Here is a 24,950-nt window from a genome sequence, read left to right as displayed (position 1 = left end):
TACATAAAAAGATCAATAAATCCAAAGATTAAGGCAGCTGAGGGAATGTGTAAATTTCAACTTTTCTTGTGGAAGTTTTAAACAAAAGGAAAAGGAACCCTCCTGTGGACTTACTATCACTTCAAAATTATATTATTATATTTAAAATTACATATTTATTAAAAAGCTTGTGAGTTTACACTCTCACTGGAGTGTGGAGAAGGCTCAAACTCTCTGCACCAAAAGTATTTGGAGTGGTGAGGCCAAATGTGAAATTTATGGTCACAGCCATAAACGCCGTGTTTTGAGAAGAACCAACAAGGCCTGTGATAGAGTACCAACCCTAATATGAAGCATGTGTGCATCATATTGCAGATCATATGAATGGCAGCATTATATCAGAAACTGTTTTGCATTCATCAGCTCGAAAGCTGCACAAATGGTGCAGTTGGACTTTATAGTATGACAGTGAGGCAAACATCGGTCCAAGGTGACCCTTCAGTGGCTGCAGCAGTACATTTTAAAAAGTCTAGGTCTTTTTTTTAACATAGAAGAACTTTTATTCATGGAAAAAAATTATCAGGTCTTCAGTGAACCCCCGCTAAAATTATTATAATCACAGTACATTAGTGTGGTGGTCAGTAAGAAGAATGTCATCCTTACAGCTAGCCAAAGTGATCATTGGTGAAACTTAAACTTACCTGAGATACACAAATTGCACATTGCTCAAGGAATCCCTAGCATCCTCCTGGAGGAACCCTGGTTGAGAAGCACTGGACTAGAGTGACCATCACTATGCCCTGAACTTGAGGGATCTCAAATATACAATCAGTTTAGGACAATCAAAATGACCCGGCATGGATGTTTTTTGCTTAGTAGAATGGGCTTGTTTTTATCAGAATATAAAGGGCTCCATTCACAGCAATAACAAAAAAATGCATTTTTTTTATTGAAGCTGAACTGGGGAATGCACATTGTTAAGCACCAAGGGTATGCAAACTGTGAAAAGGCCTATTTAACTATTTTCATGTATCACTATGGTTTGTTTATTGATATTGTGCTTATTTGTAAGGTCTACATATGAGTCAGTAGGCTTAGGACATAATAGATAGAAAATGGTTGGAGGCAGACTTGAAACTTTGTGTGGTCATGCTTTTTACCAAAACTGCAGTGCTGTATCTTAATTCTCATTTTTGAATGAAATTCCTCTTGTAAGAATCTAAACAGTTTTCTTAACAATTCAAGCAAGCTAGACATCTCCATACCCTTAGAGGTTCTATATGAGTTACTTGTCTAGTAGTACAGAAAGGATCAGGATGAGAACCCCAGAACATACACTTAAAAACCCTTTTCTATGGCCTTCCTCATATCAGAATCCTGCCAGGCCCAATATTAATATATACCATTGGATGATTACCAAACCAAAATCAGCAGCTGAATTCATTTTACTGTACAGGTGTAGAGTGGTGTACCCAGCTGAAGAAATATTTGTCCGCGGGATGCTCACCAGTGTTGATTAGGGATGAGCGAGCAAATTCATTAAATTCAGTCTCGCGGCAAATTGGGGTGTTCTTGCTTACCAAACATGTAGGTGTGAACGGTCTTTGTAAATTCGGCTGGCGAGACCAGTCTATCAATCATCAATCAGCAATGATTGCTGTTGCAGCCCTGTAGTATGTGTTCCTGGAGTCTCGCTGGCTGCTCATGAATGAATGCAGCGTGGGAAAAATCCTCTGATTTTTCCCACGGCCACGTTCATTTATAAATGTAAGCCGCATGACTCACTCTGAGAGGAGTATCACGGCTGCATTTATGAATGGAGCTGTGAAAATTCTCCCCTCACTCAGAGATCCCCGGGCACTACAGGTCAGAAGGAGGGCCTGATTTCCTGGATTTCCAATGGTTTCTGATCATCCCTTGTGTTGATAACTAAACAGTGATGGGCATATTATATATATTGTAGGTTATTATCTGTCCAATACTATAACACAATCCAGAATGGATTTTTATTAACTGGCCGGTAAACAAAAGTTCCAGACGCTCCACACATCATTTGCTCCTGTGCTGCAGAATGTTTTATAAGTTAAAGTAGCTGAGTTTTCATTTTGTGTTGTGATTATTATTCTTCAGAAGAGAGAAACTTGGCATCTGGTTGTGTTCATTAAAACAATCCTCTGTTCTTTTAAAGAGGAGCTCTGGTTAAAAAAAAAAGAAGACTTTCGGAACTTCCATATGAATTTTTAAGCCTAAATGTGAAAGGTCCCCTGATTTCAAGAATATGTAATTATATAAGAGGCAGAAGGAGAAAGAATAGTTTTGGTTAGACGATCACCTAAATGCTGCTAGATGTGTGTAGATGCTGAGCCTCCATTATTTGAATTGAAATCCACTGGGGTGGGGAAGAAAAGACAAGATGGGGCTGGACATTTCTGACTGGGAAATAAGGCAGGCTTTATCTGCCTTTCTAATGCACACTGATAGAGGCTTACTATGTGCATGCAATAAAATTGAGCATTCAATTAAATTAAGACTTAAGCAGACCAGAGAGTAATAGTTGGACATTTGGGCTCTATGATGGCTCCCTATATTGCTGAATGGATGTGTGAAATAATGAACTTGAAGCTATGGAATCCCAAATATTATGGGAAATGCATGGTTCTACAGATAATATGTCATGGAACCTATTATAAACTCTCCTGCAATCCAGGCTTATCTGAACTAACTTGGTTTTCAGATGGTAACTGTAGTTATGTGTACATATATGGAAAAGTGTACTTACCTGTGTATTTTTGGATGAGAAATAAAAGGTTGTGTTTTGTGCTAAATGCTTTTTTCTCGAATATTCATTATTTTGTTTCTTTTTTACCTTCCAAAAATGTGTCTTTTTGTTCCGCCCTTGAGTTTTATACTGGATTGTTTTTGTATTTTTATACGGTGTTTTTATAATCGTGTTTATCATTCAATAAAAACTTATTATAGATAAAGCTAAGACTCAAGTTTAGCTTCAAAATTTTCTATAAGATGTACAAAATGAAATTGCATGTTTTTTTACTCTGCGTTAGAGTATCTGCCTGTCACAGTGCTCATGTAAATCAGATGTGAAGTTGAACAAATTTTTTTTGCATTAGATTTCCAAATAGTGGGATGCTCTTAACATGTCACAGCACTCTACTGTGACGTACTGTGAAAAGCTGCTATCACATGAATATATAGCACTAAGGATTTGACCATAGCGACACCAAGCTCAGTGTAGTGTTGTCATGTTCGTAATCATTTTTTTCCCTTTTGTATACTCTCGGGGAGATTTTCATTTACTTGATGTTCTACAGCAAGAATTAGAAGCACTTAAGACCTGTTGGAGAAGTCAGAAAGTTACACTTCTCAGCAGCCAGGAAGGGGTTCTGATCTCTATGTCTCATAGAAAGCTTTGTTTTCTGAGTTTTCAAGTGTTTTGAGCTCCTAAGATTTGACCTGCTCAACCACCACTACATGTTTGGACTCTTGGGTCCTCCTGATAATACCCCTTCTGCTCTTCTAACCCCTGTGAATTTTAAATGACTCACACTCTGTATCATTGGTAGGACCAGCAGCCTGTTCCAGGATATATATATTCCAGAATTCCAGCCATAATCCGAAAAAAGTTTCAACTGCTACATTCAGGTGTAGTAGAAACACTTCTATAGTATCACAGCTGCGTCAGTATAGAGTCAGTAGAAGAGCTGCTTTGCCAACGCCGACACTGAAAACAGAGCATGTCCTCCAGGCTGCTTAAATTTAATGCGTCCGGGCAAGCAAGAGAGAGGGGACAAGGAATATATTAGTGAAGTTAAAGATTCATTGAGGAACATTTTCAGAATGAAATATTCAGCACACTTTGAAATATCTTCTGCGCTTACATTTCGCCGAGCACGTTCTACTTAAAAACAGCTGGGTGACACATTTGAGCCTAATTTGTCAAATGGTCCTGTGATAATGCAGCAAATAGAGATTTAAGTGTCGCAAGAGCAACACAGGTTGGAAACAAAGGAATAAATTAATTCTCAGTTACCGTAATTGCATGCAAAGAAGAGCCTCCTTTATAAGAGGATGAAAAACTAGTGCCTGCAAAGGTTTATGAGGATTGCAGGGTTTTTTTTAGCAAGCATCTGCAGACAACAAGTAAAATGAATTACTGTACGTTTGATACTATTGAGGGAGCATTGTCGCTCTGCTTAAAGGACACCTATCACCAAATTGGCAGGTGTATAGAGAAAATCATGCTAAAAGGGCAATATACTTACCTTTCCAATAAATCAGAATAGAATGAGCCGATGAATCTGTACTTTTTTATCTGTGTCCTTTTTAATCTGTGGCATTTTTTATCCAAGTCTTGTCCCAGGAACTAGCGCGGAAAGTGAACAGAATCCAACCTTTGACAGTTGCCAATGGTGTTGAATTTCTTATTCTTCTCTTCCAGAAACATCTGTTCAACTTTTGGATTTTATTTCACATTCTGTTATGTTGATGATGAAGACATTTTTTTTCCTTATTTTATCCCAAATGTACTTTCTGGGGCAGCCATGTGCAGCAGATCAGGGCCATAATATTAGTGTGTCTTGTTAGGAAGCCATGTCCCTTGGGTGAGTTGGAATGCAGAATATTCATGTTTGGAGATTTAAAGCAGTCTACCACAGGAACTTAATTTCCCCTCTAGTATATTACCATTTAATTCCCAGACCCCATTATTTTTTGCATTCCTTAAGCCTTAAAAAAAAAAAAAAGGCCCCCTCTAACCCCCAAAACTTGCTGAAGTCTGATTAATGAATGCAGTCATAAATAAAACTGATTTGAGCTGTATATTCTGTAATTGGTTCATTCTTGTTCAAAAATATATAAATGAAAAATCTATTTGAAGCCAGTCAGAGGGAGAGTAACTGCAGATCAAATACACCATGTAATAAATTCTGAATAATCTCAAAAATTCCTCAGATTATTATAAAAAAATTATCCTATCACCCGAGGCCAGATCCCATTACATGTACAGTACAAGCCCATATTTACATGGTATGCTGGGGAACTTTTCATTGTCATCTCCTGCTTTGTGAACCAGTTATGTGCTGATTAAGCGCCTACCAGTTGCCTGTTACATGCCAGAATGTGTAACCTATAAATATGCTCATTGCTAAGCCTCTGCTGGTAATACCATGAGTTAAAACTGATTTCCCTTTTGGGCTCGTAGACAACAAAAAAATGTAAAGTGCGAAATATCTTTCATACCCCAATGAAAACAACTCAAATTTTTTAGGATTTTTCTTTAGTAAAATCTAACATCATTTTATTGTGTCTTGTTGGTTAACTCAACCACCTTTATTTTGGGTTGGGTCTAGACATCTTAAATGCATGGTGGAATTTATATAAACTTGTCTGCTAGATAAGAAACCTGAAGACCTTCTCTGCATCAGCAAATTCCTAAGGTAAATCTTGGATAATATTTGGCTTCCTGAGCTCATAGTTCTGTAGCAGACATTATTGTTATTACTAGTGTCTTCTCTGGGGAAATTCTTAGCTGTGAGATTTATGCCTACTTATTAAACAGCGACATTAATGACAAAGTGAAATTATTTGCAACCAAAGACCTACATTTGAAGGTTTCAAACTTAATAACGGGCGCTTCCTGGGAGTTGTATGAAAGAAAATTTGCAAAGCAAGCTTAGATCCTTACCGCATTAAAATTCCAGCAGTCCGTCACAGCACTCCGATTACCTTGCAACCTTTGTGGTTTACAGGAAAGATTGATGACGAGGCAACCTGCTGATTATAATTATCCAAAGAAAAGAGCAAATTATTCCGCAATTCCCTGAATGTGGCAGATCTTAATTCATCGGCATTCTAGGCAGGTTCTAAATGAGTTGTGTGGGGTGGAGTGGGGGACATCTATATTGACTTTTCTTGCCTATATAATGTAGCTTCTCAATTAGCGGATTAACTCATTGAGCTACAGTAATGGGAGATTAAAATTCTCCTGAAGATTTATGCACTCCTGTGTGTAGGTGTAAAACTTTATTTCTGTCTTTATTAATGGGTTTAATTCAGTATTTATGGAATACAATCACTTAATGGATAACCTTTTAGCTTGGGAAAGACCAGCAATTCTTGTGCAATGTATGAAACTTGCGGCAGTCCTGATACTCAGAGGTTACCCTCCTCGTGAGGTAGGTACTGTATGGCCTAATCTGATCATCTGAGAATTCCCTACTGGTGATGGAAGAGTACTTTTTCTAAACACATCCTCTATTGGTTCAATGCTATATCTCTCTGAAAATCATGAGAAAAAAAGAACATTGCAATTAGAGGTTTTGCATATTTAAATAGAGAACCCACGCTGCCATAGTCCCTGGCTCTTAACGGACTCACATTTCTGAGTGATTTAGGTGTTCCCTTCCCTATTTATGTTCGTCAGCAAATCCTGTAGCATCCTTTTATAATACAAAATAAACTAAAAATATACAGCAGAGGATGGGGATAAGTAAAAATGGCCACAGTGGGTGCGCAGACCAAGAAACTCAACTACCCCAGTAAAAAAAAGAACCTGTCAAGAGGTCTTACCATCCAGCATCTAACAAACTCAATTTAGAGCAGTCTGGCTCTTTAAAAGAGTACATTTCTTTATTTCCTATATTCATTTTAGATTGTATACTTAAGGTAAATATTTTATAGCATTTAGCCACTTGAACAATGTCTGCCCTGAAAGCTTAGATGCCCTTAGAGCTTATCCTGAACGTTCTTGACAATTCAGATGTCTCTGTACCGCAAGACAAATGATGCCTAAAAAATAGTGTTTCTGCTTCTTTAATTTGATCAATGAGTTAATTAACCTTAGTTTGCACAGTGTCTGTTTATACATCTCCCTCCTTCTTTTCCCCGATCGCTGCTTGTCTTTTACTGCCTTTCCCTGCAGCCCTGGCTTAGTCCCCACAGCAGCAGGTAGTTAAAATTACTTAAAAATTAGGTTAGGACATTAGAGAGAGTTTATTTCTTGATAGATGCTAAATAATGCTCCTAATAAGAAGATCTTATATATGAAATGATCAATCACAAAGCTCCAAAGCACTAACGTTATCCTCCACTGCATTTAGCACCAGCTGATCCAAAGCATTTACCCAATCAATGATATTATGCAACATGCAAATTTAATAAGAGCCCAGTAAGTTCAAAGACTATCATTGCAGCTTTTGCAATAACCCCCAGCCGAACATTGGGGTGTTCCAATTAGTCTCAACACCGCTTCCTACGTCTCCGGAAAGAAAGGAACATTTGAAATGAGCCACCTCTACAGGGAGCTTGCAAGGCATACCAAGGAGCATGTTCAACCACATTCTTGTCTTAACAACCTCCAGATGGACTTAAAATGAACCCTGCTTAAGTTCAATTGGCTTTTATGGTAACTAACATTGTGAAGCTCTAATTCACCAAAAGAAACTAATTAGGAAACTTAAGAAGTTCCGGTGAGAAAGAACATCAGGGAAATAAGATGTGGCTGAGAAGAAAAATTACCTTTAAATATGTACATTTCTGCAGCACTATTATTATTCAAAGTGAAACTTCAGCATGGCTACTAATCAAAATAAGCTACAGTAATAGTTTTCGGTATAAATTGTTATTTAAAAAGAAATAATAAAACACAAAAGTAGAAAAGAGAAAGTTTGCAAAATGGAAGAACAATGTTAGACCCATTTTTTTTTTACTAGGCTAGAAAATATAGTAGGCAATTCTCTAACTAGTGGGGACAATACCCAGCTCACCTCTAAATTGCTTCTTGGGGTTCTGTCACACGATTAACAGCACACCCAAGGTGGGTCAGCTTTTTCTTAAGGTATTATCTGTCTTTTACTGATCCTTTTAAATACACAGCAAAATCAATACACAACCCATGTAGACCAGATTACATGTTTTGTCCCTTGTTAAATCAGTCAAATCGTAGGCTTTCACACACAGGTTTTTGTATTCTTACATTCCAAAGTTGATATGGCATATTACAGATTTGACAAAGGTTGGAATGCATATTTATGAAAACCTGGATTGTGTATTAAAAGTGGATCAATATTCAAATCTTTTTTTTTTTTTGTGAGAACGCTGATCAACCTTTCATATAATGTCACCAATTAGTAATAGAAGCGTACAGTCTTCATGTTCTTGGCTTTCATAGGAAAATTAAAGGCGAATGGCACATGGATCATTTTGGGTGGTGGGGAGCACAGTTGTTGCAGATTTAGGCGACCAGTGAAATCAGTGCAGTATTAACTTACCAAAAAAACATGTACTCCGAACTTTTTATAGTCATAGTTTTATGACTATAGAGTTCAGATAAACTCCTCTTTAAAGCCCATTTGTGGTTTAACAACCATCTGCACCCCAGTATTCCTAATCCTGGAAACATTTCCATTAGTATTATTTTTTCCTGTATATGCTCTTCATTCCTACCCTATATCTTGCAATTTTTCTAGTCCGTTACATGCCTTCCACAAGTCCAATTCTTTCTGCGTTGGTAGTGAGCCACAAAAATGGTTCCACGCATTGACATCATCACTGCCCCATGCAGCAAATACCTAATGAGCCCAGGGTGGCTTGATAAGGAACACCCATTGGGTATGTTCTTTGCTGGGCACCATTCCACCCAGAAGAAGAACTTGCGGGGCTTCGCTGGAGCATGAGAACAGCTTACAAAAATGAACGATTAAAGTGGCTTGGAAATGTCTTAATCATTCGAAGAACAATCAAGTACAGTGTTTAACCCAGAATTTTTTTTTAACCAGGGTGGCAAGACATTGTAGGCGAGTGGCAGCCCCTGTATTGTGACCCAACTCATCAGTATTCACCTAAAAACAGCCCGGTGGTCACTGAAAAGTTCCCAGTGGTGCGGGTCCCGGCTAGAAGGGGCTGGGGAGAACACTGCAGTAGAATGTGACTATTTCCAGTTATAAAATAAACTGGATAAATCGGAACCTTAAATGGACAACTTGCAAGACCGTTTTACTCCAGAATGGAGGGGTGGAAGGTGGTCCAATGAAACCAAAGCTAGGCATGAGATTTTTAAGCAAAAGAAAGAAACAGTAACAGGTTTACTTTAAATCCTATAATTCAGTTTTATATAAGGACCCGTGTGAAAGGATTTAGAGATGTAAGAAGGATGTAGCACTGTAAAGCAGTTATAATATTGAGTAATAACCACATTGAGTGATTCATCTGGAAGAAATGAAAGCCTGTCAGCTTCATGGTATCCCCGTGATCTTGCACACTGATGATCAGTACAATGCAGCTGTATCCACTTAATGACAGAGGTAGGTGTTTACAACATGCCTGTCTTGTGTGACGTTCTAGAGAATGCTTGTGACATACCAAATAGCCCTTTTTACTCATTTGACTGGTTATCTGCCCATACATTAAAGCATTTGAGCTTGACAAGTAGTTGGGGACAGAAATCGCTCTTGCTAAGTCAATCAAAACACTTTGTACTTTTTTTTAGAGGCTCTATACAAGTGTCTGTAGAGAATACACACATTTTATAAACAAGCTGCAATGCTTTGGTAATGCCCTGTCCAGTTACCTAATAATCTTCAGAATATTAGTGCATAATGTACCCGTACCCATGAAACTGTACCATATTAATGATAATCTTCAGGCAAACCGCTTAATACACTGATGAAATGGGAGCTGTTTTCAAAAGATTTGTATTTGTGTCCACCCAGTCCTGTGACTTACAGCACAGCCCTGGAGAGGGGACTTGATCTTTCTCTGCCACAATTTCTTTTTTTACTAAAGGCTAATTTACACCGGCAATGAGGTTTTAGTGCATTTACTGCTTTCTTATGCCAAGAAATGCTGCCGCATGGGGAAGTGCTACAGTAAGCGTCTCCCTGCAATACTAGTACCCTTTACTGCTGACAGCTGTCAAATGTGCATATTTTTGAACCAGTACTACCCTGGGGGTCCTTGAACAGTTAGCTAGATGTCAGCCGGGGGGAGAAGTACAAAATCGGCAGGTGTGAGCCCGCCTTGACAGGTCCCCTTCCTACCTCCACCTGTAGCTGGATAGTGAAAGGAGAAGCAGCACTGTTACTTTTCTCTCCCCTCCCGTGCGCCTTGCACTGCAGCACACCTTATAGGCTTCTTGTTCTGTTTCTTCCTGTCCCTTACTGAGATATGCTGTACAGAAGACTGCAAGAGGCTGACACAAGGTCAAATTAGTTACGTGCACTGAACAGATCTGGTGCCTACCCCAGCATCAAGTTCAACCTTTTTTAAATAGTTGTAAGTCAATACGGCTTCATATAGAGTAAAATAAACCCCATCATTGTGTCAGTGGGAGAGAAACATGCCCTATCAATGGTCAGTGAGAGAAATCAAGCTTAATCTTTGTTATTGGAAGATATTTCCTCTACAACTGTTCTGGTGACCCCCATACAATGTTATGCTTCTCCTACCTGGTCACATTTAGAAAATAGATTTTCTGGAGTGCTTTGACATTCTTCATGGGGTTGGTAGTCTCAGAATATCAAAAAAAAGAGTACAGTGTAATGTCATTCTTGTTCTGTATCATATCAGATAACTGGTAGGATACTCGTCCCTTTTGCTGGACCTGGTCCATAGGCCAGGTTAGTATCCTTCATACCTTGTTCTAGAAAGAGCAAGCTTACAGAGACGATAAGATAAGCTTCATTACATGTGAATATTGCCATCCTCTTCTTTCATCAAGTTGAGAAGCTGTACGACAGAGTGCATTTCACATGGAGATGGCACCGTCTCCGGTCTCCACTCATCACAAAAGAAGACCATTTACACATTTGCCATTGTGAGCCGTCTTTTCTCTCAGCTTAATAAAAAAAAATCCCCATCCATTTCAAATAGCATGCCTCCTTCCATTTGCTATCAATTTATTATTCAACAAAAGGATGAGGCCAAGAAAACTACTAGAGTCTAAGACAGCCAGACTGTGTACGTAGGAGGCTATATCCGCATGATTCATGCTGAAGCCGAGCCTGGTCACGTGACCCTTATTACATTAGTGTTATCAGAAGTGCGCAGGGAATTGTGAACGCCAGAGTCGCTGTCTGCTTTTAAAATCTCATTATATCGAACAAGGATTTGAATTTACCTGGCATTATGTGAGACGTTGACTTACAAAGTACTTCTTCACATGAGACTTGTTATGTTGAAAAGACAGGGCTTTGTCAATCCCTAATGCACAATGCAAGTGCTACTAAACCTTTGTGAAGTGCCTGTCCTTACCATTGGTTTCTATAGCAGAGGAGGTATTGTACGTGTGATTACAAGTGAAGAAAAATTGTCTGTTCCCCATAACCTAATGGGAATGTATAGAAAATGGAGGGTTAATTTATTGTAAAGGTTAGGGTTGCGACTAAGGGCCTGAAAGTAAAAGTTCAGGTTTTTCTATAATTAACCAAGCACCTCTTTTTAGCCCACTCAATACATTTAAAATGTGTCAGGCTTCCTGTACAAACATATTACTGCCCTATTGACTTGAATAGAGAATTACTACAGGATCAAAAACATCTTAGTCTATGGAATTAGATTTGTACTGGCCTGGCTGTACAACAGTTAATTAGGTACTTGAAATGAACATGGTATCATCTTGTATGGACTAGAAAGGCAGACCGAGCTCAGAATAGAAAGGGAGAAGCAACAAAGAGGTTAGTCGGCTGTGCTGCATGGTTTATTGATCAAAGACCATGCCAAAAGTGACATACATAGGCTAATCAGACTGCTACTTCTCCTTTTACTGTCCAGTAACTGGTTGGGGGAAGGAATAAAACCGAAAAATGAGTTTACCTGCATCAAAAATAAAAAAAGAAGTCTTCTGCTGTGGCCCTGTTCTGTGTAAATCATAGGACTAGGTGGCTAACAATATGAATCCTTTGGCATGAAAACTGCCTTGAATATTTATTCTGCATTGAACCCATTAGCTATTTTCCAATATAAAAAAATGTTTTATCCAAATTGTACTAAAGGATAGGTGATATATGTATGTTGCTTTGGCTGAACTTTAGATACAGCCTCACACGGTGAATAGACCTTCCTTTGGTTTATGCAAATATCTTTTGTTAAGAGAGATGCTGTAAAATAAATCTATTATAAAGGACATTTTCTGTTCCTGGAGCAAGCTTATCTCTTGTGTTGCAGTACGTGAATTGAGAGGTTGGCAGCTTTATGACTTTTATAGACGTTTCCTACAATCCTAGACAGGTGCCAGCGGCATTACTTGACCTGTCAGGAGGCATGGAAAATGCCACAGGTCAAAGTTCTGGCGGAAGTCTTGGAGACCTGTCACGTCTTCCAGAAAACTGAAAGTAGAACAGGCAAAACCTACTAGGAGAGCAAACCTTGGGTTTGATGAATGCATTTTCTAGAAGACGTAACTATATGCCAGAGGTCTTACAGCAGAATCACCAAGGGGCCTTCTGCATGGCTGACCAGACGAGCGTCACAGTGCTGGTGTTCTGTATACAGAGTAAACCTGATTCATGGTAACGTGACAAGGACCCCTAAGTAAAGAGGACCTGTGATGATAGATTATGGAAGCTGCCATTACTAAACTTATTCCAATAAATGATAATTGCCTGGATGTAAAGCTGATCTTTTGGTTTCCGTACTTTGTCACACCTGAAGCTATCATGCAGTTAGCTATACACCTGAGCTGCTACTCATTCAGAGATATACAAGGTATTAAATACAAGGGATCAGAACATCAAGATGGGAAGCTGGATTTTTTACAACCAGGTCAGAAATGGCAGCTCACATAATCTGTACTAAAAAGTCCTAACAGGCACCTAAACATGAAAACATGAGTCGGTATAGACAATATCAAAATATATAAATGGGCATTTTGTGCCTTTTGCACTCTTTGTGCCGGAATGCTGGCAATCTCTTTATTAACAAAAAAACACTCATTTGTTTTCCTGTTTCTGAAAGCAATCACAAAAGTTAATTTCTAGCTACAGTAATCTGGCATCTTTCTGACATCTGTCCGGAGCTTTACCATCAGACTCTGAAATTCACCAAGCTAGCAATCTAACAAAGTAAAAAAACAGTTGTTATGCAGAGCACCCTACAGTTAAATATATGTAAAGTTATCAAATAAAAATACCAAAAAGAACCTAAACTGGCTAAAAACCTTTAAGCTGGATTCCTGTTGTTGCGCATGATAATGCACTTTACATGCATTGTTGCGCTTGGATTGAATGAATTTTGATTGGCACTGTGCACTGCCCTTCCCTGTTCTTCACCCCTTTAATTGAGGAAAAAAATGAAGGAGAAACTATCTGCCAAAAATCTCCTAATTTCCTTTTATGGAAAAACGTCATATTCTTTATGTATAATTCATTTATTTTATATGTAGACTCTGTGTCCAATTTACTAAAGACTGGAGAAGATAAACTATCATAGGTGAACCTGGGTGATCCACCAATCTATAATGGATTTCTTAATATAATTTGTTAATAAATGTTTTCAATCCTGGGCCAGATCCATTCCAAGTTTGGTGCATCATTCAGGTTTTCCCATGATAGTCTATCTTCTCCAGTCTTGGAGAGCTTTAATAAATCAGGCCCTTTATGTCAGCCCTGCACAGTTGTTGCTCAACTACTAATTCTCTACTCATTTTTCTGTAGTACAAGATACGAAATGGGAAAATGTCTTTATATAAACCGTATTTAGAGGACAGCTTTGAAAATAATCTTTATGTATTTATTTTGCATACAAAATATACAATATATATATAATACAAATCTTTAACTGGTAGGTTTAACAGACTGAAAGGGAACAAAAAAAGGAGATAGTTGTTAGGGATTACATACACATTAAAGCAAACATTTAATCTGTGTGATGCAATCTGTGATGATCCAAAACATAAAATAGTTTGCTTAGAGTTGGTTGCACCTCTGATTTTTAATACAAACTAGGATGCTCATTATGCAGCTGCAGCCTCTAGCTTGAAGTTTAAGCCTTTGACTTTGAGTCAGCATCTGTAAGATCTACAAGATTCCCCCTTGTTTGAGGACACCCATCATTCTGTGAAGGGTGATATAAGCACCTCCTTTTGCTTTTCAGGATGGTTTGTTTTTGGGAATGTCATTTATAAGGCCATTTGTGTTTACCGTGAAATACCTGCTTTAATAGACTTTCCACTCCTTTCAATATGTTAATTTGTGGGAGTTATAAAAGCAGAAGCCATTGTTTGATAAGCTAAGATCAAACCCCATCCTATATCTGAAAATGGGTTTGTGCTAACAGTAAGCAGTTTGTTTCTTTTCAGTCACGGCTCTGGGATTGGTACCTTATAAATCATTACAACTTACTATACATCATCCATATTAGCAGCACGGCACAGAGTGCTGATGCTTTCCTCCTGTTATTTATCTTGTGCATGTTCTGAAAATTCTCCTCTTAGAATATTTTGTTCCGCCATAAATTATTTGTCTTCGTCTTCTGTTGATAACAATAAATCAGGAGTGCCCATTTGTGAAAATCATTTTAAATTTGCAGAACGTTATTCGACCCATTTTAGCAGTGCTGAAGCGAAAGCCTTTTTCAGAATGTCCAAAAAAGCAGTTTTCAGCAAAATAGGAGCAGAGAATCTGTACTCATGGTGGAATGCAACTCTGAAAGCACGTTTCCACTGTTAGGACTATGGGGACTAAGAGTAGTTCCAGATTTACATTAGGATACCCATACGTACAGTATGGGGATTGTTGGTCAAGTTATATTTGAATTGTATGGGACTACAAGCATCCTTAGGCATAAATGATTATTTCCTGGTCTAGTTGATCGTGCATCCGGTGCACACAGTGGAGGGAAGATTGAATTGCTCATTTTGGATTTTCCCAGTTGATTAATGATGTCTCATTGAGATTGGACCTGGGCTGTGGTGTCTGCACAGCCCATGAATATTCATAATTGGGCAGGGTTACCATGGATGGCTATATGTAGATCAAAAGAGTCTTTTAATGGTTTATTGATAATCAGCCAGAGCAAGTCTGAAGGTAGGTAGGTATTTCAATGGGTACCATGTGGGACCTGTTAAAATGTATATTTGTAAAGGAAAGATTGTCCAGAAAAGAAAAAATATATTAGACATCTGAAATGAAATTGACCCCAAACACTTATAGAGTCCATGTAAGGTAGCTACAGTAGATAGGAAAAATTTCCCATCAAGCAAAGATGGGGTGTATGTTTGAACGATAACTTACCTTAATCTATTTTTGTAGCTTCCACAAATCCTCCTTTTTATGTGGGTGAAAATCTAAAACTGGCTGACAAGTTAGGATTAGTACAAATAGCATTTAGGATTAATTGTTCTACTTTCGGAGTCATTTAATGTTGCAGCTGTGAACGGCAATCAATCTACGGGACATGAAAAATAGGTGCGCAAATCTTGGCGGAGAAATTTCTCTTCCAATAACATACCCCTAGGCATAAAAAAAGAGATACCACTTCTGTGCCGGTAATATATTCACGCGTGATGAATGCAGATACACGTCATCACTCATTTTCTTCATTTTTAATCATAAGTCCACGTTTGTCCCCTAGATATAAATTTTAAGACAGCGATGCAGAATGTCTATAATGTACAAGATTGGGTACGTCAAAGCACTCGAGTCCAACTGCTTTCCATTTTGATGTAATAATTTCCAGAAATTTATTTATCACATAGAATGCCTGTTTATGCAACGATTTGGCAGCCATTCTGAGCCCTTGTCCAAACACTTACAGTTTAGTTCGGAGTGCCATGGAGAGATTAAAGAGGTAATTCAGTGAAATTTTGGCAGGCACTTTGGACTTCGATTGACTACATGAGTCTCCATGGACTAAATGGAATCATCTCTTTACTGCTATAGAATGACAAAGAACTTTCAGCGTTTCCTACCTCTATCAAATGCTTTCATTTTTTAAAATATCAAATAAGAACAATTTAGCTTTCTGTACAACAAAGCCTCACTGAATTTCCCCAATGCACAATATATTTTCTATTTAAAGGAACCCTAATCTCAAAAATGTTCCTTGGTTAATCCTGTTGAGTACAGAGAAATGTGTATTCTGTGAAGGACAATATTAGGACCTTTTGTTCTGTTTCCTACTGATTTTATGGACCCTAGCAAATGCTCCATGGCTTTTATTGTAAAGGAAATTATCACTACTAAGCCACACTCCCAATAAGATTTAATACAACAGGAACCCGTATCCAAAGTCATTATTTGAAGGCGAAAAGGATTTGAGGTTAGATGACCAAGAAATTATAATTTTTCAAAGTCAACTTCTTGGTAACAAATCTTGGCATAATAGTACTCAAACAGGAGTCATCATTCAAAGGAATGCTGATCATAAAGAATTTGTTTGCTCAGTTATGTCTTACAGGAATCTATGTAGTTTACATTATTATTTTTATAGCTCTATATAGATGATGGGTAAACAATCACATGGTAAAGTACCAGATTTACAGCAGCGATAAGCCATTATTATTATTATTATTAAACAGGATTTATATAGCGCCAACATATTACGCAGTGCTGTACATTAAATAGGGATTGCAAATGACAGACTAATACAGAGAGTGATATGCAAATATTTAGGCTATGGACCACAACTCTGAGGTACAGCGCTGCTGTGAACTTAAACGCAGTGTGGCAACTAATCCAAAATTGCTGCATCCCTATAAATACAGAACATATAATACCGCTGAGAACTTGTCAACATTGCACACTTAAAAGGAACTAAAGGCATGTTAACCTTAATGTTTTCATTCGCTCCGTTATATCGAACAGTAAATTATGTTGCTTACTATGTTGTTTGATACTTCTTTATTCCTGATAAGCAAATAATTCCATGGTTCACTATCTGACTGATTACTGCAATGATATGTAACCTTTTTGGCTATAGACCACACCTCTGAGGTACTGCATTGTTGTAAACTTGCCAACAATAAAAGAAACTAAAGATATGTTAATGTTAAGTGCTTTGTTTGCTCAGTTATGTCTAACAGAGAGTTATTCTGCTTACTATATTATTGTAATACCTCTGTATAGCTGATGGGTAAATAATTGCATAGTGCATTACTAGGCTTACAGCATTAATAAAATTTGTAACTCACAATTTTTAACTTGGGCTCATTATGTTTAAACTCAACTCAGTGTTCAACAGATCCACTGGCATTTTTTTGTTGTACCAGCATTCTCAAAGTCATTTAAGGATTGAGCTACATTGGTAATATTACTGTTTACTAATTACTATGTACTAGTTTATTCAGACTGCTGAAATCTGAAACAATTATTCACTAGTAGTACTAGTTAATCATTAAGAAGATTAAACAAATAGTTCCCTATAGCATAAGTTACAATAGTAGCAATGAATTTCAAATTATGGCTCATTGCTCCAATTGTGTTACACCAAAGATATTTAATACGTGTTTTTTATTTTTATTGTTTATTTAGCAATCCGTAGATTTTAGTGACACAATTTACCTACTACATGTCACCTGTTTAGCTCTAGTTAAGGGGTGCCCCTTTTGGCATGAAAACCACAATTTGTTTTGGGGGGGGGGGTCCTACTTGAGCAGTAGGAGCAACCACTTTCAATCCTGGCTAACCAATTTTGTTACTGTGATTTGAAAAGAAAACTTCAGTTCTATCAGTAACTTTACAGGCAAGGCACAGGATAAGGACAAGACCTGGCATTACATTTGCTTGTTAAAAGTTTAAAACCCTAAGATACTAAAGCTTATAAACAGAATATTATTACTGAGTTTTACTGAATCTCTGCAGTGCTTGTAAATTTTTCAAGTTGATATGTTCGACATAACATGTAATACTTTAATTTTATTGCCCTTGTTGGAGGGTATGTTTTTTTTTCTACCTTTAGTACTCTGCAATTTTTGTTTGTTTAGTTTCCAAGGCAGTACACTTGGTGCCTATCACCTTGGGATGACCTGCAGAAGAGCAAAGATCAAAGCAAGAACTACAAACTGTTTAGCGAGAATAGAATTTCTATTTGTGCCAGGATATGGAAGAAAAAGAGGAGGATGAAGAAGGCAGGACTGCAGGGTCTGAATGTTTGGGGACCTCGCCTTATGTGCTTCTTCAATCACTTTGTGGGATGAGTTAAAGCATTCTCTCTCTTCTCGTGCCTTCTACGCATACACGGGGGGTTGCATAGGTTTCAGACAAGAGTAGAGTATTAAAGTAAACAGATATTGTTCTGCAAGATGTAACCTGAGAGTGTGCAGGCCAGCATCGTGTGATCTGGTGGGACTACTTGACTTCACATTTTGTCCCAGTTGTAATTTAGCAGACTAGAGCACAATGCAGTGATCTCACTTCAAGTGTCACTTTGGATTCTTTTGAATTCCACATAATGCCCTTTCATGTAGATGGAATACACATTGTAATGAGAGAAGCAGCTATTGTAGAGCTCAACTGCCAGTTATTACTAGGGAACGGCTCCCGGGAGCAGTAATGCCGTTTGTGGTAGAGTGTGCCTTGCATTATTCTGAACTCTTTGTCTTCCGGTATGATCACATTCAGTTGAATTTACCTGTATAGGTATATCTGATGTTTCACCTTTTTACCCTCTGTTTCACATTTTGGGGTGTTGTATTATGTTTGCAGACTTGTAATTAATATTGCTCATCTGTGTGTATGGGTGAGTAGTTAGTGACTGTTGATACGAACCCATTTATGGGCCCTAGATTTTTTATTTACTTTTGGATAGAGTGGAAGTGCTAGGAACATGGTGTTTTAGGGTTTATTCATCAAGTTTTGAAAAGAAAAGGGAATGCTAGGTTTTCTTCAATAGTCCAGGTAAACTTTATCACAGTATTTATTAAACAGCCAGCACGTTTCGGCTCCAGGAGACACCTTCATCGGGGTTAAATTTAGATGGCAAGTATAAAGCAAATTTCAGTCACTAGTATCGTTTTTATTGTTGACTGTTAAGTGATCTCACCCCTGTTCAAGTGATTATTGGCAAATGGAAAAGAAAATGAAAGTAAAACGAAAGTTCTAACACTCATTTTACTGGTCCTTGTTTAGACATTTCCTGTTTTCCATTATGTTCATGATGCTGTTTGTCATCCTGCAGAAGCTCTGTATGGAGACCACAAATGCCCATCTCAGCACACACATTAAGCAAGCATTATCCAAGGTTGTCATTATCAGTAAACTCAACATGAGAAATGCCTTGCAACCATTCCTGGACTGCATGCATGTAGACAGCAAGTCACTGAAAGAGTCTGCAGGAGATTAGTGTTGCTGAGATAAAAAATGCATAAACGTAAATGGGAAAACAGTATTTTATAGACAAGCATGTCTGTTGTTTTTGGCACACTGTACACACTGTTTTTAGCAAACAAAGTACATTTCAGTTGGGGTTTATATCTGCTTTAAGCTTGGTTCACCTAATAACAGGTTGGAAGGAGTTCAGCCACTAATACTAATTTCACAATTTAGATTAGTTCTGTAACCAAGCACAAATTGGATTCTATTAGCTTTATTTTCCTATTCCAAGCTTTAGAAAGCCAATTCCCGGTCGGCTGTTAGGGGTTACTGCACAATATTACTCTCATACTGTAATATATAAACAAAACCTATGTGCATTACCTTGTATAAAATAAATTACAACAGTAACGGGAATTGTGTGCACAGCACGGCTCACACATTCTGCTTTGACAAAGGTGCAGGTGCACATAAAGAAAGTGGGGAAAAAAAAAAACTTTAATTTTTCCTTACAAGAATTAATGAGTTGCTGGAATAGTAGTTACTGTCTAATTTATTAGGTGTAAGACATTCTTGTACTTTGTATCATTCATTCATGCATGTACAGTGTAGTACAGTTCCCGACTCTGAATCAGGTTATTATAAATTACAGCCATTTTATCACACATTTTACATTTTCACCTTTCATTTTATTTGTGTTGCTTCTTGGTAAATCAGAAAAGATCAGGCTATTAGATGGGTAATAAAAGACCATGAAGCATACTATATATTTAAATGCACCCTTTAATATGTTCATCTATTTCTTATGTTTTTTAAGTCATTAAAGCAGTTTTTGGTTCGGCTATTTCATACTGGCAAGACTTGAAGCGAAAGTCTATTTAAGAAAATAAAGAAATATCTAAAAAATATAAAAGTGGCTTTTAATTCAGTTTTCTCCTTGATCTGCACTGCCAATAGATGTCCCCAGTCTTCTGGGCTGAATGACGACCATCGTTATTCAACCCACTTCCTCTGGGCTCAGGCTGTCATGCACAGAAGAGGTGGCTGCATTTCACAGCTTATGGGGGGTACATTTTAGTTTTTTGTCTTTTTTTACTGATAAGGGATTGGAGCAGATAGATTTGCTAAGTCAATCAGCTGCTCATCCTTCATCATCCATTTGGTGACCTCTTTCCCCTCCATTTTTGACCCCCTCCCTAAGTATATCAAGAAAAAAAATGTCATGCTCTTCTAACCCCCATCATGCTCTCGACGTACAGGTTGGGCTCATGGTATGCAGGAGTGGTGCTCCTATGTCATTACATTAATGCTGCTCAGCTTTATAAGTGTCCCTACCTCTTAAATGAAAAAGATAAGGTGGCATGTTTGGTCCAGATGGAAGACATCTGTAGAAAGGATGTAAGTGGGGAAGGGGGGTTCTAGTGTTACACTTTAACTGAGAACAGAATAAATGGATTATCACCCTGACTCTGGAGTTGGGCAATGCTGAGTAAATCTTAGGTCAAAAATACTTTGACAAAAAAAAAATGCAAATATATAATTATTTCAGCAGTACTTTTACCTGCTTTCCTATAGATCAGCCTTTACCAAAGCCTAGAGTTTCCCTTTAAAAACTACTTTATGCAGTATGTAAAGAGAGGACAATAGAATGACAGGACTGTGGGCGACAGCCCTGTTTAATGATGGATGGGAACAAGGCATGAGCTCCCAGCATAAAAATAAAACCTTCAAGTCACTCCATCCAGACTGAAATAGATTTGCTGAATCTCAAATCCCACACATCTAATTGTCAAAAAAATAGATAGACGCCAAGTGTGCCGCTTGCATGTTAAACAGGCCGCCCATTGTATTCCGGCTGCAGGTTGATCATTCATTATGTTCTCCCAAATAGTTAAACTGAAGGACAGAATAGAATAAAACGTAGACTGCTTAATACACTGTGTATTTAATATGAAAATCATCCATTATTCATGGCTGGAATTTGAATAACTTTGAATTTAGCGTTCCTGCTCTTCTTTTCACTTTGATGAACAATTAATTATTAAAAAAATGATACTGTCGGCATATGGTGAAGACTTTTGTACAGTCTGTGCATTTGTCCCTCTGTAGTTCTCCTATAGAGTCATACAACATAGTATGATGAATAACACCTTCATGATTAAAGAGAAGTGATCCCTGGGAAAAAAAGCCATGCGCGTCATACTTGCCAAGTTTTGTAGTTGCTTTCACATGTGTGCCATCCCAGTTTCAAGTAGAACTAGGAGCAAAAGCAAAAAAAAAAAATGACGTATATGCTGCGGTCTAGCATGAACCCATCCGTTTTATTTCTAAGGTCCCCCTGTAATATAACTTTATTACCTACTGATCTTGCCAGTAGAGACATTTTTTTTTACTTCTGTAACATTGAGATCTCTGTTCGTCCTGCAGTGAAATCATTGCAGTGTTTTCAGCTTCTGGCTGCATATTTTTAGAAGGATGTGTAATTTTGGATGGATTTTTAAAGCCCAACTAAACAAAATAGACCAAGACAAATTCTAATTGGTGGATAGATCCAGAGGACATTACCAGCATCCCTGCATTACAGTACAAACCATGTAGAAGTTGGTAGGTAGGTAGTGAGACTGTGATCTCACTTTGTTAACAAAGGTTCTGAACCTGTTACTGGGATACTAAATGGTAATGTACTAAAAACAATTGTAATTAAGTGGATCTTAAAAGGCTTTCCCTATTCTATTTAAACCTTTTCGGACCGACAGACCACTAAATTTGCCAGCTCCAAACTGTGCATATACGGGGAGCCAGGTGTCACTCAAAGGGGAAGAAACTTCCCCTATAGTGACATAATGATGCCAGAACCCGACCACTCTCCTATCGCAGATCTAGGCCTGCGTTGTGTCCAGAGACACTACTCACCCACTTCCCTGAGCCTGGGACCCATACGGGGGTCATGGTCCCTGGCTGTGGTCAGTGCATCCCCCCAGCGGGGTTCTTCTCCTGACCCCACTCAGGGGTGCATCAGCCAGGGCCACGGACCACCAAAATTTTCGGGTGACCACTTGTTTTAGGGCAAAGCTCTCCATTCACTAAGAGATCATTCGTGTTTTAACAGGGTCTTGTGATGTTGTTTACTAAAATTTTGCATGTTCACATTTAATAAGCCAATTATTTAAACCAAAATATCTCATTTGAGTTCCATATTGAAGAGATAAATACAATGTGTGTTGCAGAATGACAGTAATAGGAATTCACAAAAAAGTTACCTGCTGAGAGACTATGAACCAAAAAATTGCATAACTTATCTGATAAACAATGCTAAAGAAAAACTAATTCCATTATTACCTATTGGTTCTTTTAGAAGTTCATAGAAGTTAATTAGCACAAATGTTAAAAGTACAAAGGAAAATAATCTGCTTTTTGTGAATTTATGCATTCAAGAGATAAAATTGTATGTGATTTACCTTTATTGATATCTCAGTGTCTTAGTGTAGAAACCCTTTAATAAAGGCCTGCAGAATTATTGCACTGGTCCTGTGTCATAATGCCACACTTTAGCCATGTGATCTCTGGTAGAAAGGTGGGTAGGGTTCAAGTAGGGCGGTACAGTCCAAGGTTTTACCTTAACCCAACCCCTCCTCCTTAACTTAATCATTGGGCTGAATACAGAGATTCAGTGTTTTCATCTCTTTATACCTTCATTGTATTTATATACTATAGATCAGTATTTGTCAGGCAGGGTTCCTTGAGAGGTTGTTTGGCGTTCATTGACCAATGAGAAATTTGTGATTTTCCGGGCAGTCTAAGTGACCACAATGATCTTTTCTTTTTTTTACTGTCTGTAAGGGTTACATTCTTCCCAATGACCACCACTATACTTCAGGTTCCCCCATGTTAAAAAGATCTAGAAACACGGACAGTTGGGAATACACATTTTTAAGAAATATGTCCCCCATAGCTGCTGCATTCTGTGTTGCTTTAGCAGATGTCAGCATTTCCAACTCACTTACTGACAGTAAGTTTTTAGTCTCTGTGCATCTATTAATATTTCAGTCATGTTTCCCTTTCCAAGATAGGAACTGAACAGCCAGTGTAATCCGCTGTAGATATATAAAGCAATATTTTTCCTTTTCCACAAATCTCTCTGTGCTTTTGATAATACTTCCAGTTATTGTCTAGTTCAGTGATGTCACCATTTCCTAATGATTTGTTAAAGTCAGGGTTTCTGAGAGAGAGAAAAAAAAACAATACAATACAAAGTCTCTACATATTGACCTATTTTATGTTGTGCTAAAATTACATAGAAGCCATCTTAAAATTAGTTAAAAATTGGAAACATCATGACAGTCACAGCTTGTTCAGTGGACTGATAAGTGAATGGAGGGGGAATTATGGGGGGCCAGTGAGAGATGGAAAACTCGTTGGCTGGGCAGTGTGGGTCCTGAAAAGTTGTCATGTTCTGTGTTATGCCACCATATCACACAGCTAAATACAGGCACAGAAATGTTTTAAAGCTGCTTTAGAAGAAGCTGTAGGTGGGTGGCAGCCCCTATATTGTGACCCAACTTTTCAGTAATGACCCAAAAACAGCTTGGTGATTACTGAAAAGCGTTGAGGAGAACATTTTAAATGAATTAGGTATGTTGTACTTTACAAGCGTCTCTTATAATATTACTAAACTATGTATTTAGCCATTTGACTGGAGTTTCTATTAAAAGAGTATGCCCCATGTAAGTTTTCAATTTTTATTTCTTTATAAATGCTTAATATTCCATAGGGGGATAAATTATTCAGTCGAGAGTGACTAATTTATCAGTGCATTTGAATTTATTAATATAGATGACTTCTACATAATGCTTGCTTGGTTGAGGAAATGTGATGCCTCTTATAGACTCCTGTTTAAAGAATTAGATCCTGGTGTAATGGGGTCAATTGCAAAACAAATTACTTTTCGTGATTAAAAAAAATCAAATGCAGAATATGGTATACACAGTACTCCCCTCCCTTTATGGGGCACATTAGTGTGGAGGCAGCCATTTTGTGACACCGATCAATTACACTAAGCTTTTTTGAAGACATCAGTAAAGGTTCTCGTTTATCTAGGTCATTGTATATCGAGTAGTACTCAGTCACATTCAACTGGACTTGTTGTAATGTAGAAGATATGTTGCTGCTATCCAAGATGCTTCATCAGTTTGACCAATGTAGGAATTCCCCCTACTGGCTTTTGAAGGACATTATATAGGATCTGTGTCAATGGCCATCAGTCTGAGATGCTCCTGTGGTCATTCCAAATTCAATAACTGGTGTATTTATGTACCCATTGACTTTGTTCTGACATGAATTTGGGGGATGAACACCAGGGAATGTAAACATATTACCAGATTAAATTTCAGTTATAAATACTTCATTGCTAGCTTGTTGGAATCTCCAGAGGGTCCTCTGTCCTGAAAAGCACAGATAGGATTTACAGTTTAAATATAAAAACTTTACAACAATTGATTATTTAGCACAGTTAACATTTACAAGAGTTCTTTATGCTTTTATTGCAGAAAAAGAAACCTTTCTGGACCCATTTGTCTTGAGGGATTTGCTGCCAGCTTCGCTGGGGAGCTTTTACCGATATACCGGCTCCTTGACCACACCTCCGTGTAGTGAAATTGTGGAGTGGGTCGTCTTTAGCAGGCCTGTCCCAATCTCTTATCAACAGGTAAGTAA

The 24,950-nt window shown here is 37.9% G+C and overlaps 1 protein-coding gene across 1 annotated transcript in view; it reads left to right on the top strand.

Moving 5' to 3' along the window:
- Nucleotides 1-24,950, top strand: part of PTPRG (protein tyrosine phosphatase receptor type G) — a 324,449-nt gene that overhangs the window by 190,357 nt on the left and 109,142 nt on the right. The window contains exons 6-7 of the mRNA XM_072421218.1: nucleotides 19,105-19,237; nucleotides 24,785-24,942. Of these exons, the coding sequence (XP_072277319.1) occupies nucleotides 19,105-19,237; nucleotides 24,785-24,942 (291 nt within the window). The remainder of the gene's footprint in view (nucleotides 1-19,104; nucleotides 19,238-24,784; nucleotides 24,943-24,950) is intronic.

The sequence above is a fragment of the Pyxicephalus adspersus genome, chromosome 8, assembly GCF_032062135.1.
Source record: "Pyxicephalus adspersus chromosome 8, UCB_Pads_2.0, whole genome shotgun sequence".
NCBI lineage: Eukaryota > Metazoa > Chordata > Amphibia > Anura > Pyxicephalidae > Pyxicephalus > Pyxicephalus adspersus.
Note: the sequence above shows the minus strand (reverse complement) of the source record. Positions and strands in the feature narration are given on the sequence as shown.